This window comes from Myxocyprinus asiaticus, chromosome 33, assembly GCF_019703515.2.
Source record: "Myxocyprinus asiaticus isolate MX2 ecotype Aquarium Trade chromosome 33, UBuf_Myxa_2, whole genome shotgun sequence".
Lineage (NCBI taxonomy): Eukaryota > Metazoa > Chordata > Actinopteri > Cypriniformes > Catostomidae > Myxocyprinus > Myxocyprinus asiaticus.
In genome coordinates, this window is record NC_059376.1 from 37,901,393 (window position 1) to 37,919,842 (window position 18,450).

General features: G+C 39.8%; 1 protein-coding gene across 4 annotated transcripts in view; it reads right to left on the reverse strand.

Annotated features, from left to right (window-relative positions):
* LOC127423922 (GRIP1-associated protein 1-like) overlaps positions 1-18,450 on the reverse strand; it is a 78,430-nt gene that overhangs the window by 43,215 nt on the left and 16,765 nt on the right. For 3 of the 4 annotated variants that reach the window (XM_051668614.1, XM_051668612.1, XM_051668615.1), the window contains exons 13-23: positions 18,048-18,147; positions 17,718-17,795; positions 13,342-13,434; positions 12,656-12,790; positions 11,688-11,783; positions 9,301-9,513; positions 8,920-9,033; positions 7,945-8,022; positions 7,230-7,325; positions 4,270-4,326; positions 3,858-3,957 (exon numbers count right to left, since the gene is read on the reverse strand). In XM_051668614.1, the coding sequence (XP_051524574.1) occupies positions 3,858-3,957; positions 4,270-4,326; positions 7,230-7,325; positions 7,945-8,022; positions 8,920-9,033; positions 9,301-9,513; positions 11,688-11,783; positions 12,656-12,790; positions 13,342-13,434; positions 17,718-17,795; positions 18,048-18,147 (1,160 nt within the window). The remainder of the gene's footprint in view (positions 1-3,857; positions 3,958-4,269; positions 4,327-7,229; positions 7,326-7,944; positions 8,023-8,919; positions 9,034-9,300; positions 9,514-11,687; positions 11,784-12,655; positions 12,791-13,341; positions 13,435-17,717; positions 17,796-18,047; positions 18,148-18,450) is intronic. The other variant, XM_051668613.1, reaches the window with a different exon arrangement.

Genomic DNA, 18,450 nt, shown 5'->3' on the forward strand with positions numbered 1-18,450 from the left:
CCTTAATTATGCTACTGATTTTGATACTGAAAAGGGTGACTGAGAGAATGCTTCCTTGTGGAACCTCTAGCTCTTGTACGTGCAGGTTTGATAAGGTAGTTCCTATTAGGACAAGAAAACGTCTATTAGTCAGGAGTTGGAGCTAAAATTGGGTAGGTTACCTCTGAGCCCAATTTCATGTAGAACTTTGAGAATACCATAGCTCCAGGTGGTAACATAAGCTACCATGTGTTCTTTCTTAATAAAGCTGTCACGAACAAATTATTCCAATCTGATGAGATGATCTAAGGTGCTTTTTCCCCATCTAAAGCCACACTGATAATCACTGATCTTATACCCTGATTCCAGTATCCACACCAGACGGTTGTTGACCATTCTCTCCATGGTTTTGCAGAAACAGCTAGTCAAAGCTATTGGGCGGTAGTTGTTTGCATCAGAGTGGTCCTTGCCTGGTTTGGGGATGGAAATAATTATTGCTTCTTGCCAGGATAGTGGAATATTTCCTGTTCTCCAAATGATATAAAACTTTTTCAGATGGAGTAATAACACTGTGTGGGGCAGCAAATGCTTCAGAAACTCGTAATGGATTCTGTCTGGTCCAACTTCAGTATTATGAGAGCGTTTGAGAGCACTTGAGAGTTCCTCCATGACAAAGTGTTGATTATTTGGTTCTGTATTATTAGAGTGGAAATTCAGGGGATTCTGCTTCTGCTGTATTCGTATTTTATTGAATTCAGGTCGACAGTTTTCTAATGAGGAGTTCTTTTCAAATGACTTCGCTAATATATTGGTTATTTCTTGATTCGTAGTTAAGAGGGTACCCTGATGTCGATGTCGTATTTGAGGCTCCTCTCCTTTGTTTTTCATCGGATTAGGTCCCAGATTTTTTTGGGTGGTGTGTTTGCAGACTAGATACACATTTTCTCCAGCTCTGTCTCTTTGAAACATTAATAATTTTATGTGCTTATGATCGACATATTTTTAGTCTTACTAGACTTTCTTTTGTTGGGTGTTTGTTGAAGGTCCTCTCTGCTTTTTTCTGAGCTTTAATGGCATTTTTACAGTTATCGTCAAACCATGGGTTAGTCCTGTGACTTGGCTTTGATGATGTCTTAGGGACAGTTTCATTTGCCATTTCGATATATCAGTGAAACTTCTTACTATGTCTTGGCAGTCTTGAAGCACTATATTAAATTTATCATAACACTGGGTCTGAAAAAGGTACCAGTTGGCTTTTTTAGGTTGCCATTTTGGGGTTTTATTTTGGATATCTGATCTTGTAGAGGTAATGAATGTTCCATGTCCTGGGTGCAAGTAAGTGTTTGAGCCATCACTGAGGAGACACTGAGCAATCTTCAAGTTTTTTACCCTTTGCATTAGTGCAGTTTCTTCCGCATAATGGGCTGTGACCATTAAAATCTCCTATAAGTATGTAGGGGTTGATAGTTGGTCAACAAGCTTGTTTAGATCTTGGAGTGTCACAGAATCATCTGGATGTATATAAATAGAACACAGAGTAATGGCCTTATGAAGAGTTAACCGAAGCGCTATTGCCTGTAGATTAGTGTCTAATGTGATCTGACTGTGAATTATATCATGTCGAACTAAGATGGTTACTCCACCACAAGGATTTTGTATATTTGGTCCATATGCATTAAAACTTACTAACTTTTTCTGAGATATAGATACAATTGATAGGATCAGTACTTGACCTCTAATCCTATTCTTAGGAGAGGGACTCCTACTGCAGGGGTCTATGGTCTCCGCCATGTCTATGTCTTTTATAGGGTCAGCTTTCTGTGATCTGTTCTCCTGACTAACCTTTTGTTGCTGTGCTCTTGCACTGTGTTGTGTCTTCTTTCCTTTTGAAGTCAGAGAATGATCCGCTATTGAACTTTGGTCTTCACTGGTTTCGATTTGTATTTGACTTGCTGAAGTTTGGGTGCTTTGCATCTTCTTTTTGATGAAGTAGAGTTTTTATTACTGATTAGTTGTGGTTTGTCTTTTGTTAACCAGGTCACATCTGTCTGGCACTCAACTGTGTGCTTGGCCGGTAATATTACAGAGGCAAGGGATTTCTCAAATTTGAAATTGCACCAAGGATACAAGGATGGTATACTCTTACAAGAACTGAAAGTTCAAATTGCTCAATTGACCCTACGCCACCGCCTTCAGGGAAGAGAGACATTATGGCCAATTTAATTGCCAATAACTACACAGGGCACATCATCACTAGCCTTTTGACTGGATTGGGTACTTCCAACTGCCTGTCTATACAAAGTTACAGTCAAAGCACTGTGTTGGACCTGGGGAAGTCGCAACTATCCGCATTCCTCAAATGCCAGGACCTCTTCCTCCACAGACACAGGTCGCAACTTATGGCCAACAAGTTGCCCCATTCGTCGCCTTTACGAACAGCAAGGGGGTGCTAGGGACCTATTCTACCCCGGGTCCCCATGGGGGTGCTTTCCACAGATATTAAAAATTATTTCGGATAATAAAGAAACTGTTGTATTGATCAAGGGTGCATTGACATCAAGGCTCTGTTTGTTGGTCGTGACACAAGTCTCTATGTGTGTGTAAGTTTGTGTGTATGTGTGCACGTATGTACAATATGTGTGTCAGAGTGTGTGAGTGTGTGAGTGTTGGTGTGGGTGAGACGGGAGTGAAAGAGAGAGAGGAGCGCAAGGGCGCTTTTCGGCTAAAATTGAAATTAATTTAGGATATTACAGACACTGTTTGTCATTCTTATCCAATGTACTTAACCAATGTCTTTGTTTTAGTTGGTTATCTTGCTGTGGTAGCCTGAACGGCTCTATGAAATAAGTGAAATAATTTGGCGAAGTGATATGGAACTGTAATGCAGTTAAGACCTGTAACTACTTCATAGCCATGCGATTACTGGAAAATAATTCAAACCTTAGAACATCTGTCAACCAAACAAAATCAAGCATTCATGGTATTATATAATATAAATTATGGCAAAATAATTTTTAGTAATGCTAAGACTAAATGTATGCATCTATAATTTATGTGCTGAATGGTCTCTCGATATACATTAAAACAGGATGTTGGCTTTACTTCAAAGAAAGCACAAAATCTGTGAGACAATGAAACTGACCTAGGCATCTCCATGTTTACATTTACGCATTTGGCAAATGTTTTTATCCAAAGCAACTTAGTGCATTTAATTAATACATTTTTATCAGTTTTGAGTGTTCCCTGGGAATCGAACACATGATCTTGCCATTGCTAGCGTGATACAGGAACCCACATGCATGTTATTTCTACGTTATAACACCCCAAAACAGGTGATATCACATGCATTGAAATAATGCCTTAAAATTATAATACCTATTTCCACAACTTTATGATGGCAAACCTTTTGGATTTTGGAGGTATATTAAAAAAAAGAATAATAATAAAAAACTTTGACTGTAATTTGCCTTCTTGGAAACTTCAAAAACGATTTACGATTTATTGCCAGTGAACTTCTCAACATCGCCTAGGCATCCCTAGGAATAAAAAAAGCAGGCGTGTCCATTACCATTCACTTTAGGTAGTAAAAACATGCGTTGGTTTTGTCTCATTTGTAGCACTCTGCAATGGGGGCATTGAAGTCTTCATCTGCTGCCTTATTTATGCATAGCTCCACATAATTACATACCTGCTTTAAATATTTCATGCCGCCCATGTGCAATGTAAAAGCCACTGCAGAACTTATAACATTTAAATCACCTGAACACCTGAATCAGGGTGGTTAACCACTTTTAATGGCCTTATTCCCTGTTCTTAACTTACAACTGCTTTATTCAGGGATGGATGGGCCATGTTTAAAATTATAAGGAGTCGTTCACCTGTCCTGGTCTTAGTGTTTGTTAGAATCTCCTGCAGGCGCTCCTGAAGTTTATCAGCTCTCTTTCTCTCCAGATGAAGTTGCCTCTTCAAGTCTTTCAGCTGCAGAAGTGAAAGAAAAGAGGGATATGCCTGACTGGTAAACAGTGCCAAGGAAAAAAAAAAACATACAGCAAAAACTTAATTTTAAAACACGCAAAATGTATTTGCTGTCAAATGATATTCCATCAGTGACAAGGCTAGGGGAAAGAGCGTTAATGAAAGCTGATTGACCCTCATCAATGAAAGGTCTGGTTTCAGGTGTGCTGGTCATCGCTTTGGTCTCCTTTAATTCACTTTCTTGGAAATGGAAAGAAATGAAAGCCCTGACTTATCTCTTTCTCCTGGCTGTGAGAGACTGTGGGGGCTACTTACTGCCGAACTGCCTTTCTTCTCCAAGATTCTCTGGCCATCCACTGTGTCTTTAATCTCCTGGAATAAATACAAATAGATTATTATAGTTTTGTGTTTTTAAATAGGCCTTTATTTTCATGCCACTTTCAAAATTACTTTAAATTTCAGGTAGCATATATATTTACTAACTTCAATTTAAATTTAAATTAAAACTAAAGAAATTTTTAGCGCAATCACTGGTTTAATTTGTCACATGCCATAATCGCCATCACGAGGCTGGATGTCTCCTACAGACAAACAGGTCAAACAATTCGACCATCGTGTAAAGAGAGCTTTCCTATTTTTTTTCAACCACTTTTTCATGTTTTGTTTAATTTTAGATTTACATTTACTGTGTATTATTTTATTTTAGATTACAAAATTAGTGATGCACTGACATATTGCCCAGTCATCAGTATGGATGATACAAGTAATTATTTGTGCTACTGGACATGGGCTGATTGTTTAAAAACATCTGATGATCAGGCACGATTATTTCCTGTCATTCAAAAGGGAGCGGGTAAACGTGTCAGGCAATTAGCCTACAATTATTTGAACAATAATAAAAAATAAAAAAAAACACAAAAAAACAACCAAGGGAGTCAAAAATGCATCTGACCATATTGCATTTGATGTGTAAACGCTAATCTGTCCTGAACTGGTCCTGGACAGCAGTGAAGCGGCACCCTCATCTGTCACTCAACTGCACAGCTAAAAACAAGTTAAAATTTTGCCGGTTGCATGTGGCTTAACAAGTAAATAACCATCTGAATGGAAAATTTCAAAAAGCAAATACATCTGAAGCTCAGGTTAATACAGAAAATCCACTAATGGATAATTTTGCTCGAAATGTTGCGTTTGCTAAATTTTAGCAGCAACAGGGAGAAACAGTGCGCCTGATTTTATTGGGCTTTCTTTATCTTTTATGATTTTGTTGCCCATTTATATGATACAGTAACACAGTGACATAATGATTGATGTATATCGTCATGAAATCAGAGACCCTACCCTCAAAATCTGAACACAAGTGCTCAGAGGAGACGCATTTACGCGACCAGGTGTAAACAGCGATGTGTCTCACCTGAACACATGTGATCGGAGATCTTAATACCAGGTGTAAATGGGGTTGATGTCGCACTGACAGAGGTAGCAAGGGGCTAGCAATAGGAAGCAGCATCTCAACTTTCATTCAGCTGCTCAGCAGAATCTCAATACGCACTACACGACGCTTACTTCAGAATCGGGGGCCTGGGTAGCTCAGCGAGTAAAGATGCTGACTACCATCCCTGGAGTTCGCGAGTTCGAATCCCAGGGTGTGCTGAGTGACTCCAGCCAGGTCTCCTAAGCAACCAAATTGGCCCGGTTGCTAGGGAGGGTAGAGTCACATGGGGTAACCTCCTTGTGGTCGCTATAATGTGGTTCGCTCTTGGTGGGGCGCGTGGTGAGTTGTGCATGGATGCCGCGGTGGATGGTGTGAAGCCTCCACACGTGCTATGTCTCCGCAGTAACACGCTCAACAAGCCACGTGATAAAATGCGCGGGTTGACGGTCTCAGACGTGAGATTCGTCCTTCGCCACCTGGATTGAGGCGAGTCACTACGCCACCACGAGGACTTAAGAGTGCATTGGGAATTGGGCATTACAAATTGGGGAGAAAAAGGGGAGAAAAAAAAATAATAAAAATTTAAAAAAAAAATAAGATTACTTCAGGAACCCCGCATTGTATCCTGCGGTATTTGGCCTCGTTTTAATCGGAAGCATTTGCCTTATGTAATCATGATTAACAGTTTTTCATATTCCGTTTATGTTTAATAAAAAAATTTGACAAATACGCCACATCTGTTTATAATGCATGTAACTCTATGCTGCAAACAAATAAACAGCTTTTGATCTGCGAGTAAAACAATATGCCTGTTGTATTCCATTCATTAACATTAGCGACTGTCTATGGATATTTCCTACACTCTTTGTTATGCATTTATTATCTGAGTGTTGTTACTACAAGTGTAATGAAACTTCATTTTTTGGGAATGTGAGGAGTTGCGTTTGACAGCAGTCTAGAGTTTGTTAGACCATGTTTTGATGGGACTGAATATTTAAACTGGTTGTACTTGAATTTTGGTGCAAAATATCTTTTCATATGCTCATTTGTAAGCATATTTGTTTTGATGTTCTTTGTGTTTTACCGACCAACATTAATTAGCTATAAATTATGTAAATAAGTCACTTCGGACTATAAATCACAAGACCATTCTGATGATAAAAAAATAAAATAAAGTTATTAATAATATTTCTTAATTAAAGTTGTATAATTAATAATTCATGATTAGAAACAAGGCAGCATAAAAAGCAGAACCACCGTACTCTCGGTATCGGTAGGAGCAGATATTGTTCTAAATAATAGGATATTGTATCGGCACACTAATTTTGTGCATCACTAGTAATTTTAGTTTTTACAAAATAATGTTTTGTACAACAGTTTTCTTCTCAGTTTTATTATACAATAATATCCATTATGTAACAAATAAAAATCACACAAACAAACAAAAACATAAAATTAAAAGAAAGCTCAGTTTTAATAAATTCTGTAATTGTTGGACTAGACCATGAAACACCAATTTTGTTGTTCTAAAAATGCTACATCCCCAATGAGCTGCTGGCAACACATGTGAGTGCTACAAAGTCCAGATTATGTGCGCACGCTCTCACACACACAGAAAAATCTCATTACTCTATTGTTGAGTCACGCAACGGTCTTGAGTCACATTTCAAATTACTGGTGAGCTCCAGCAATCACACCCCCATAATATCCTCCGTCTGAGCGCTGCCTTATTTAGCGTCTTAAAACACATGGTTTCTCATCACGCTGAGGAACAAATGCTCCACCACAGCCACAAGGAAACCAGCAGAGCACAACAAATAAATCCATTCTGATCTTATACCTGTTTGAGTTTGCTGATTGTGTTCTTGAGATCTTCTCTCTCTTTCTCCATCTCTGTCACTTGCTGATTGACTGCCTCCACCTCTGCAACTTTAGCCTTATTGATTGAAGATAAAGATTCAGGATTAAAATGTACACGGGCTGCACATGTAACTCAAATATTATCAATGTATAATCTAAAGTATTTAAACCATGGAGGGATAGTAAAATTCTGAATAGTTAAAAGACAATATGAAATCAAAGTTTACTATTACTTCCTTAAAGAACAAATAGCTTACTTATAGTTATCTCTGCATATTACGCTGGGACAGTATAAGTATGTTAACAGCGGAAAAAAATGCACATTATCTTTAATTAATGTGCCTTGTCTTATTGCGCACAATTCACCAGTTTACATTACTCTAAAGAAATATACATGCTTGCAAATGGCATTTTATGTTGTCTTTGCAGCTATACATTAGTGTGTGAATTATGTCCAGCAAACAGCCATCGATTCAGTGAGACATATTAAAATAAAGCCCTCCAGTGGAAGGGTTTCTAAGACTTGAATATGTATAAAAATAATAAATGCATCATAAATGCAAGTCCTCAAGATGTGCTGATGTACACCAGGGACTGAAGATGATAAATATAGCTTTACCACTCATAACTTCGTTTGTTGTCACCATGCACCAAATGTGTTTTAATTGCTGCACACTCATACACTCCAAATGTACCTCCAGCTGGAGTATGTGTGCTCTCTGTAGTTGCTGGACCTCCTCTGCATGGTCCAGATTGTGCTTTTCCATGGTCTCCTGCTCAGCACACACACAAATGTCATACTTCAGCATAAAATTTTTCAACCAGACTTGTGAGAGTGACAGATTAAAATTCATGCAATCTTTAGTTTGAAATGTAAAATTAAAGCCACTAAAAAACTCCAAAGTCTGGAACACAGACACACAAAAAACAACAACACTGACATCAAGTGGTCAGAAAGATACTAATGTACTTAGACTTAAATAGTTAACGCAAAAATAAAAATTCTCTCATCATTGCATGACTTCCATTCTTCAGCAGAACACAAAAAAAGATTTTTAGAAGAATATTTCAGCTCTGTAGATCCTCACAATACAAGTGAATGGTGATTAGACCTTTGTAGCTAAAACAAAAATCACATTAAGGAAACTAGTTCTGAATTATGAATTAATTCATGACAGTGTTTAAATCCATGTCTTCAGAAGCAATATAACGTGTGGGTGAGAAACCGATAAAAATGTAAGTCCTTTTTTACTCAAAATCTCCATTTTCACTTTTACATCTGAAAGTCACATGTGGTGCCTGTTTAGTTACACTTTCACATCTGAAAGTGAAAGTTAAGGTGGAGATTTAGAGTAAAAAATGACAAATACTGTTCTGTTTCTCACCCACACCTATTACATTGCTTCTGGAGATTTGGATTTAAACACTGGAGTCATATGGATTACTTTTATGTTTCCTTTGTGATTTTTGGAGCTACAAAGGTCTGATCACCATTCACTTGCATTGTACGGACCTACAGAATGGAGATGTTTTTCTAAAAATCTTTTTTGTGTTCTGCAGAAGAAAGAAAGTCATACACATCTGGGATGACTTGAGGGTGAGTAAATGATGAGAGAATTTTCATTTTTGGGTGAACTATCCCTTTAAACAACAAAGACTGTCCAATCTACCTCTGCTTCTTTGAGTCTACGTTCAAACCAGCCCTTTGTTCCCTCCATAGACTGAACCTGAGCTTTCAGTTCCTCCACATACGGCTGAAGACCTTCCAACTCTTTGGTATGAGCCTGAAACAAAGAAAGGCATTTGTAAGTAATCATTAAAGTAGTAGTCCAGTGACTGAGGGTGTTTTCACACTTGGTTTGGTTTAAGACTCTGAGAGTGGTTCGCAAGAATTTGGGCCTAAATGTGAATGCTCAAAACAAACTTTAAAGTGAACCAAACTGAGACAATCTCAGTTGCTACACCACTACAGCCTCTTCTATGATCCATCCACCTTCTCTACCACATGATGGACTCGATAACCCTTAGTTTTCTTCAACCCACTCCCTTACTCTCTCATCTCGTAGCTGTGATCGAATCTCCTCCTCTGTGCGGTTCTTTTCCTCATGGAGGCCGCGGAGCTCCTTCTCGTAGCGTGCCCTGATGCTCAGCACATCCTTCTCATGCTGGAGACGCACATCGCTCAGTTCCTCTTTGTGTCGAGACTTCTCCTGTGCCGTCTCAATGGCAAGTTCATCGAGCATCACCTTTCGCTTATCTGCAGTCTAGGAGAACAAAAACAGTCTGGAGATAAACCTCAAGAATTACTATCTAGAACAGGCCTATTCAGCTGGTGGTATGCTTGAAATTTGAAGTTGTCTTAGGTGCTGTTCACTCTGAATGTTTTGTGTCTGTTCGCGCTGTATTTTTATTATTTTCCTACGTAAACTTGCACTATATAGACATTGTGTCACATCTCTATGTTTTTACAGTGTCTCATTCAGAGGTTGTACAACAAATAATCATTATCCTCAATTTTGACAGAATGGGAAAATTAAAGAATAAAAATTTTCGATGATTGATAAGCATGAGTTCTAAGAAACAGAAAAGTTCTATTCATTAATTTGGTCAAGAAAACATTCCATTTCAACATTTGAAATTTAATTCATTGCATCTATAACAAACTTCACTGTTATTGTTCAATAACATTTTTAGTATCAGTCGGATTTACTCTCTCTGTTATGCACCAATTCTGAAAGCACATTTTAGTTTTAGTTTTTTTTTTTTTTTTTTGATGGAAATTTTTTTTCATGATAAAGAATTTAAGTTATAAACACATATGTTTCATTTATATAGTGAACAAATAATATGGGCCAACTATGTTAGGGCTAATGTACAGTCAGCTGGTTGTTATCACACAAGAAACCCCAACAGGGGGATGAGGACCCTGACGCGAAGCGGAGGGGTCTTGTATCACCCTGAAGGGGTTTATTTAGGCGATAACAACCGGCTGACTGTACATTATTCAGCCTATTATAAGACTACTTGCCAAATAAATAAATAAATGGTCATGAAACATTGATTTGCGCTGAAATTATGTAATTTGAGAATTTGAAATAAATCGCTGAACAGCTGAAATCAACCTCCGGTTAGCATCGGATTTCTGTTGGTGTTTACTTAATAAAAATGACCATCTGACTCCCCAGTATTCAGCCTATTACAAAACTACTTGCCAAATAAATAAATAAATGCACATGTAATTAATTAATTGAGTTGAAATTATTTTATTAGCTTACTTGTAGAGATCGCACATTGAGCCGAGAAGCAGGAGAGACGGCTCACAGAACCCGGATAATCGGTATGATACGTCTTAATCACCGGGTGTGCGGTTGTTTCAGAGCAATTTCTGACCACTGGATGGCGCCATTGACCAATCAGAATAGAGTATTCCAGAGACCAGTGTAATAAAACATGATATCTGATAGAAGCTTTTTGTTAACAAAATATTCAAGCTTGGCCCACACACCCCAAATAATATTTCCATCTGACCCACTTGTAGATGAAGTTGAATAGCCCTGATCTAGAACATCCTGATTGAGTTGAATGTAGTATATTTTAAATAAAAATGTGAGTTTCAAGTTTGTCACTATAAAATAACTCAGAGATCATATGAAAAGATATTCATCAAGCATAAGACTTGTAAAATATTACTTTCATCCACAGTTGAGATTTAGCTAGCTAGAAGACTTCAGTTATTTCTTCACATTAAGATTATTATAGAAACGTTTTTTTAAGAACCGTTGAGTCCTTAAAAGGAATATTTAAATGAAAAAAACATATATTTTCATTTCTTTTCAGTAAAAAGTATTTGTACTAGTCTACGATGTAGACAAAAAATGCTCACAGCGCAAAACTTCCAATTCACGCAGATCATTTATGGAACCTAAGCTGAAAAAATGTCTACTTTAGAATCCGACATCGTTATTACGTTACAACCATCAGCACATTCAAATATTAACACCCACATTTACAGACATTAGCAAAAACTCCACATTAAATTTAAAGGATCAGAGGGAAAATGGAAAATGACAACTAAACTGCGACTAAATTGCTTTTTGGTGCAAGAAATCTTGACTAAAATGATAAGTAGACTTCAGTATAGAATATGGCCTCATTAATCTAAAGTCCTAAGGTGAATCTTCCAAAGCTCATTTGTGTAATAATCTGATTGTGGCTTTTAAATTTACAAAGTCATTATAATGGTCGAAAGATCAGAATATTAACTGATGCACACTGAGCAGTCTCACTAAAGGAGCTCAGGTGACGAAGACACAAATGATGAGTGTGTCAAATGTCAGTGTCAACATTTTTCCTGCTGCAGTTCATCTACTGAATTCTGAGAGTTCGGAAAAGGTTGGGTGGGTGGGTGTGTGTGTGTGTGTGTTAGTGTGATCCTCACCTTTCTGGCCTCCTCTAACTCCTGCTGTAGTTTGTCTTTCTCCAGACCCAGTTCTGTGAGTTGCTCCAATAGTCGACTATTGGCTCGGTTTGACTCCTGAGCAGTAGAGAGAAACAGAAAACTTAGTGTCAAGAATGTCTATAGTCTATGCAAACACATCAATATTAACACACAGTATTAACACACAGCCTTAAAAATGTGTAACTTTCTTATACTGAAATATTAATACAAAGCAACACTTGAAAGTGCCTCATCATTATCCAGTGAAACATCAGCCTTGTGTTTTACTTTAGATAATGGTTTTTCCTGATAAATGAAATTATGTTAAAGCTAACAGGACACACGGTACTGCTGATTATCAGTGAAAACTTTCATGATGTTCAAGTCATTTTGCCATCTTTTTGTTAAGGCAAAGTTTCTGCCTTTATCAGTTTGAACAAATGATTTCATCAGTCACTACATTTAACTTACTCATGCAAATGATTCTCTTCAAGGAATATTCCGGGTTCAATACAAGTTAAGATTAATTAACACCATTTGTGGCATAATATAGATTACCACAAAAATACATTTCGACTCGTCCCTCCTTTTCTTTTAAAAAAAAAAAAGCAAAACTCGAGGGTACACTTATAATGGAATTGAATGGGGCAAATTTGTAAATGTAAAAATTCTCAAATAAAAAAAGTAAAGACTGTTACAGGTTCCCTGGTCTAGGCTACTTTCTCTAACACTTAAATAACTTGACTTTTCTGTTGATTTAACCAAGGACGTGTTGGCGGGGGAAAAGAAGACTTACCAATAATATAGTACCCTAACATGTTCCTATCCAATCAAATACCCCTGAATAAAATAAATCTCATCCTACATTATTTCTCACTGAATATTGTGTTTTACTCAAAAATACAATACAGAAGTTGTAAATGCCTTGCAATGCAGTCTTTACACTCAATGGACACACAGAAACTGACCTGTAGCTGTGAGTTGAGGTCATCTCTCTGCGCCAGGAAAACCTCCTGCTCGGCTCGTCTCTGCTGAAGCTCAGCGTTGAGGGCCATATTTTGCTCTCTCTGCAAATTCAGTTCCTGAGTCTTCACGGTTTGTATCTGTTAAAAAAAAAACAATGTGTATGACCGAACCAAGCAAAATTTCATTCAGGCTTATTGGATGAGTAAGTAAGAAAAGGTAAAGATAAGCAAAATCAGAAAATAAGAGAATGTATATTGGCTGTCAACAGCTGAGAAATGCAATTCAGCATAATGCAGAATCTAATATCAGTATAAGGTACACGAGTGTTTTGAGGCTAAATATAACCCTTCATGCAAGATTAATATAGAAAATTAATTATTTATATTTATGTAAATATCAATATTCCGTTATCACAATCGTTAATAACTGCTAATGAATGAGTGCAATGAGGGTGGCGCCTTCTGTATGATAGAGGTGGTATTGTTAGTTAGCAGCTTATGAGTTCCTTAACAGGAAGAGAGTGGCACTAGCAACGCCAAGGTCATGGGTTGAATTCCTAGGGAATGCACATACTGTATGTATTAACAGTCCTTATTACAAAGAGCTTGTGTGTTAAACCAGACATGGTCATTAATGAAGAAGATTCAGGTACTGATGAAGAACGTGATACTGAATCAGGGTCAGGTACCTGTTCTAGGGCTGCTAGGTTTGTCCTGAGAGCATCGTTCTCACTCAGCATACCCTCCACCTGCTCCTGACTGACAGCGCTCTGACACGCTACCTGCAGCTCCGCCCAATACCACCCAAGACCACCAGAGGGGGGAGGGAGGGAGAGAGAATGGAAAAAGGAACAGGGGAAGAAAGACAATTGAATAATAGAATGAACAAATGAAGACACAAAAAAACAAAACGAAACAAACAGAAGAACATACGAAAGAACAAACAAAGGAAAGAAAGAACATACGAAAGAAAGAACAAATGAAAGAACAACGAAAGAGCAAATGAAAGAAAGAACGAAAGAAAGAACGAAAGGGTTAATGAGGGATGAATGAAGACAGGTGTGTTCATGTATGGTGTGGGATTGTGTGGTGAGTTTTGGAAAAGATTAATACAGGAAGAATACATCAGGAGGAACACAAGAATAATGCAGAGGGGTAAACAAAACCAGGATACGATAAAGAGAGAAGAAAGTCCAAAAATAAGTCAAAAGAGGAGAGAAAAAAACAGGCCAAGTTAGAAACTCCAAGTGGAACGAACAGTGCCAACAGAAGACAGCTTTTAGAGACCCGGTCAAGTGGTTCTGCACCAAAAAGGAAGGAATGGAAAAACAGCTCAGCAAAGTTTTGTCATTATCAGTTTGCTGCTCATTAGAGACAACTGCGTAATTAAGATTTGTGACCTCATAGAGGAAGTGCAAGACATTTGTGGTGGCAGGACCTGCAGTAGGGCTGTCAGCAGTTTAAAAACTGGCCCTTCCCTCAGAGGCTCCGGCGGAGCATGTGTGCCCCACAGCAACCTGCACTGAGCACCACTAATCCTTAATTGTTTGGCTGATCCTCAGCACCATCTTTCATAAATGCTCAATTAAACAGGCTGCTCTCTGGATAATTAGAAACTTCTTAAACTTCTCTTTAAGCAAAAAGAGAGTTTGCTATCAGCACAAAGACTTGAGTCATACTACCTGCTTTCAGTTCACATAAAAGGAAAAATTAAAATTATTTACTCACAAGTCCTAAAACCGAATGACTTTCTTTCATCTGTTGTCACATGTCATGTACTGTAACTGAACAAGTTTGAATATGCTGAAGTGCTAACAAGATTTCAGAGCTACAGAGGTGGGGAGGAGTTTCAGTGAGTAACAGCTTAAGTTTTAGTCTGTTCCTCACACAAAGCATTTGTAAGGTTTCAGGTGACTTGGAATATAGCACACAAGGCGTATGGTTGTTTTGTCATTTTTGGAGCTTTTAATTGTATGGAAAAGAGCACTAGGGACATTTTGCAAAACCTCTTCCTGTGTGTTCTACACAAAATCATAAGGGTTTTCAAGGACATGAGGGGGGAGTACATTATGACAGAATCTTTATTTGTGGGTGAACTTACCCTTTAAGATGGGAGAGACTCGACAAAGTAAAAATATATTTTGAAATAGCCCAATAATCAAAAAACTGCATCCTACTGGGGGCCTGGGTAGCTCAGCGAGTAAAGACGCTGACTACCACCCCTGGAGGTCAAATCCAGGGTGTGCTGAGTAACTCCAGCCAGGTCTCCTAAGCAACCAAATTGGCCTGGTTGCTAGGGAGGGTAGAGTCACATGGGGTAACCTCCTCGTGGTCACTATAATGTGGTTCGCTCTCGGTGGGGCGTGTGGTGAGTTGTGCGTGGATGCCACAGAGAATAGCACGAAAGCCTCCACACGCGCTATGTCTCCGCGGTAACGCGCTCAACAAGCCACATCATAAGATGCGCGGATTGACGTCTCAGACGCGCGGATTGACGGTCTCAGACGCGGAGCCCTTCTCCTCCTCCTCCTCCTCTTCAGGGCGGCCAAGAGCACTGCTGTGGGAGCGGCCGTCGTGACCGAGGAAGCTGGCACTGGGATGGCCGAGGCTTCAGACGCTGGCTCTGGGATGGATGAGGCTTCAAGCGCTGGCGCTGGCACGGACGAGGCTTCAAGCACTGGCACGGACGAGGCTTCAAGCACTGGCACGGACAAGGCTTCAAGCACTGGCACTGGGACAGACGCGGCTTCAGGAACTGGCTCGTTGACTGTGGCAGGCATGGGCGCTGGCTCGTTGACCTGGCAGCAGCAGGGGAACGGCCTCTGTGGACATGGGCGCTGTCAGCAACTGTGGGCGCATGGGCGCCCTCGTCCTCCTCCTCCTCTTCCAGGCAGAGGGAAGTACTGCTGCTGTAGCAGCCTCCGCCTCCTGGCGGTCAGCAGTAGTGGGCTCGGCCGAGGCATCCACTTCCGTGTGGGGGGGGGGGGGGGTGCCCTCGCCCTTGGGTTGTGGTGAGGATTAGAAGTCCCCCGAGGCACAGGCCGTGATGTTCTCCTCCCATTTAAGGGCAAGCCTGAATGCCTCGGGAAACTCTGCATCCTCACCTCGTTCTGGGACAATGGATCTAATGGGCTCGTTTAGACCTGCTCAAAAGAGTTCAATTAAGCAGGTCTGATCATATCCCAGACCCGAGGACAATGATAAAAATTCAAGGGCATACCCCCACATGGACTTATCATCCTGCCGTAGCCCATAAAGCTGCTTAAGCAGCGCTGCGAGCTGGTGGCCAGTTGAAAAAGAAATCTCCGCTGGGTCCATCCTGGACAGTTCGTACTGTCAGGATGTAGGGAACGATGAGGCTCAGGAACCAAGAGGTTAAAAATAAAGGAATTTATTAATTCAAAAAACAAAGACAAAAACCAACGCAAACTCCCACAAGGGGGAAAAACAAACATAAACTATCCCGCAGGGGAAAAAGGTAATCCAGGCTGGGGTAGAGGTAGGGATGAGGGAAACAGGACCAACCATACCGAGTGGGGAGAATCAAAGACAGGACCAACATGAACCGACCAACAAACAGACCGATTGGAAACACACAAGACGAACTGGCCCTGGACAGTAAACATGAGGAGACTAAAATAAGGAGAGAAATCAAACGGGTTAATAGGGGACAGGTGAGGCAAATTAACTAATAATAAGCTAACAAGGAGGCGGGGTATGACATAAGACAGAGAGACAAAACAAAACAAAGCCACGTGCTCTCACAAGACAACAAAACACCTGCATGGCATAAGTGCACATCGCCAACCGACAAAAAAGATGAGAATGCGTAGCAACGCCAAACAAAGCGATGCCACACATTCTCACACCAAACGAAACCTGAGCATAGACTGCGAGGCAAACGCCATGCAATGCATGAAACAGGCGACAAAAACAAGACAGGACACCTGTGCGAGAGTTCGGCCACACACAGACCCGACACCTTAGACCGAAGGGGCTGAACCTCAGCACAACACGAAGACAGCTTGTGACCCGGGCATGCAATGCGAGCGTGACGCGAGGCGCACCCGTGTTCACAAGACAGACATAAACTATTGATGCAAGTGCATGCTGCCAAGATGACATAAGCGCGATGCACCCACAGTGCAGACAGACATGGAGCATGAGTGTCCGGATCCCGACACCGACCGAATCCGAACCAGACAGGAGGTCAGGACCCAGACACCATACTCCAGATATGAAACAAGACAGACCGAAGAGTGCACGGCAGGGAATACAACCGAAACCGTGAACCACACAAAGACAGACAACGAAACACATGACAGACATTGGACAATAATGCCAAGATCCTGTCAGACAAAAACCCAGACTGACAGAGTGACAGGACCATGACACCCATTTGATCTTATAAGTAGGACTATAAAAATCTAGCTATGTTCCACACTGCTAACAACACCCACATGAGCCTTTTATAGTTAATTTATACAACAATTAGGACCCAGAATAATTTAATTGAATCTGTTACACTTATTCTCATAAAAACTGCAGTAAATTTATGCAGATTAATTGTCGGCTTTCTTTCATTTACAAGCCCCTTAGTAAACAGCGAACCAACAGATGTGTAAATAGCAGATTCATTCTCTGGAAATGTGCTAATGACCATCTGTGATGGAATAAACATTAAAGAACATAAAAAATGCTAAATGAACATTTCCCACAACTATTATTCTATATTTTTCCCATTAGTGTTTTTGGCTATGTTCCGCATGGAATAGTAGTATACAGCTTACTGCGCAGAATGCAGTGTATACTGCCTGTTAAAACAGTATGTAATGCAGTACACAGTATGCAACACTAAATATTTTAAAAAGCACTATGCTATATTGCTGTCACATGACCTCACTTTGTTGCATCTTGAAGTCAGTAAACGGTGTCCAGTTGTCATCTTGGAAAATAATATGGCTATTTAACTCAATTTGGACAAACTGTGCAGTTACTGCAATTTGGCTTTGCAGGGCAGTGTGGTGAACAATTAAAAACAGTAGAGGGAGGAGATAACGACTACCTGATCTTTAAGTGCATGGACAGCCATTTCATGCTCTTTCTGTTTACTCAGCAACTGCTCCTTCAGTTCAGCAACATTCTGAAATCACACACAAAAACCATCAGGCAGGAAGATTCAATGCATTTTTAGTATGACAGTGATGGATGAAACGCCGTGTCTAAGGTCCATTAATCTCTGCAGGCAGGCGTCAGTGCCTGTTGTACTCCCAGGGGTTGGCAAATGTTTATCATCATATCCCTTAGAGGCTATACATCGATCGTCCACTGATATCTACAACAAATGGGCTCTAATATTATGGAATTTGGCAGGGTGGACCGCAGCGGATCTCACCTGGTTGGCGGCCATTAAATCTGCCTGCAATTTCTGCACACGGAGGTTTATGGATTTAAGCTCCTCCTCTTTCCGCTGTTGGATCTCATCTATTTTAGTCCTGTGGAAACAAATATGTCAAATGCTATCAGGGGTTTGATGTGACTAATATTTGGTAGGCCTATTTCCAGACATGGCTTTATGAATACCGAAATAAAACCACAAGTTAAGCCGGAATAAATGTTATTGTGGATCACATCATGTGAAAAGATGCAGTATAATAGAAAACAAGTGTAGGGTTCCAAAAGTAAAAATGACAATCAAAATCTCCATCACAAAATGGAGTATTTGCTTGACATCCAAAGTGATGTTTATGATATTTGTATAAACTTTTCAAGACAGACTAACTATGAGTTCTGGTGCT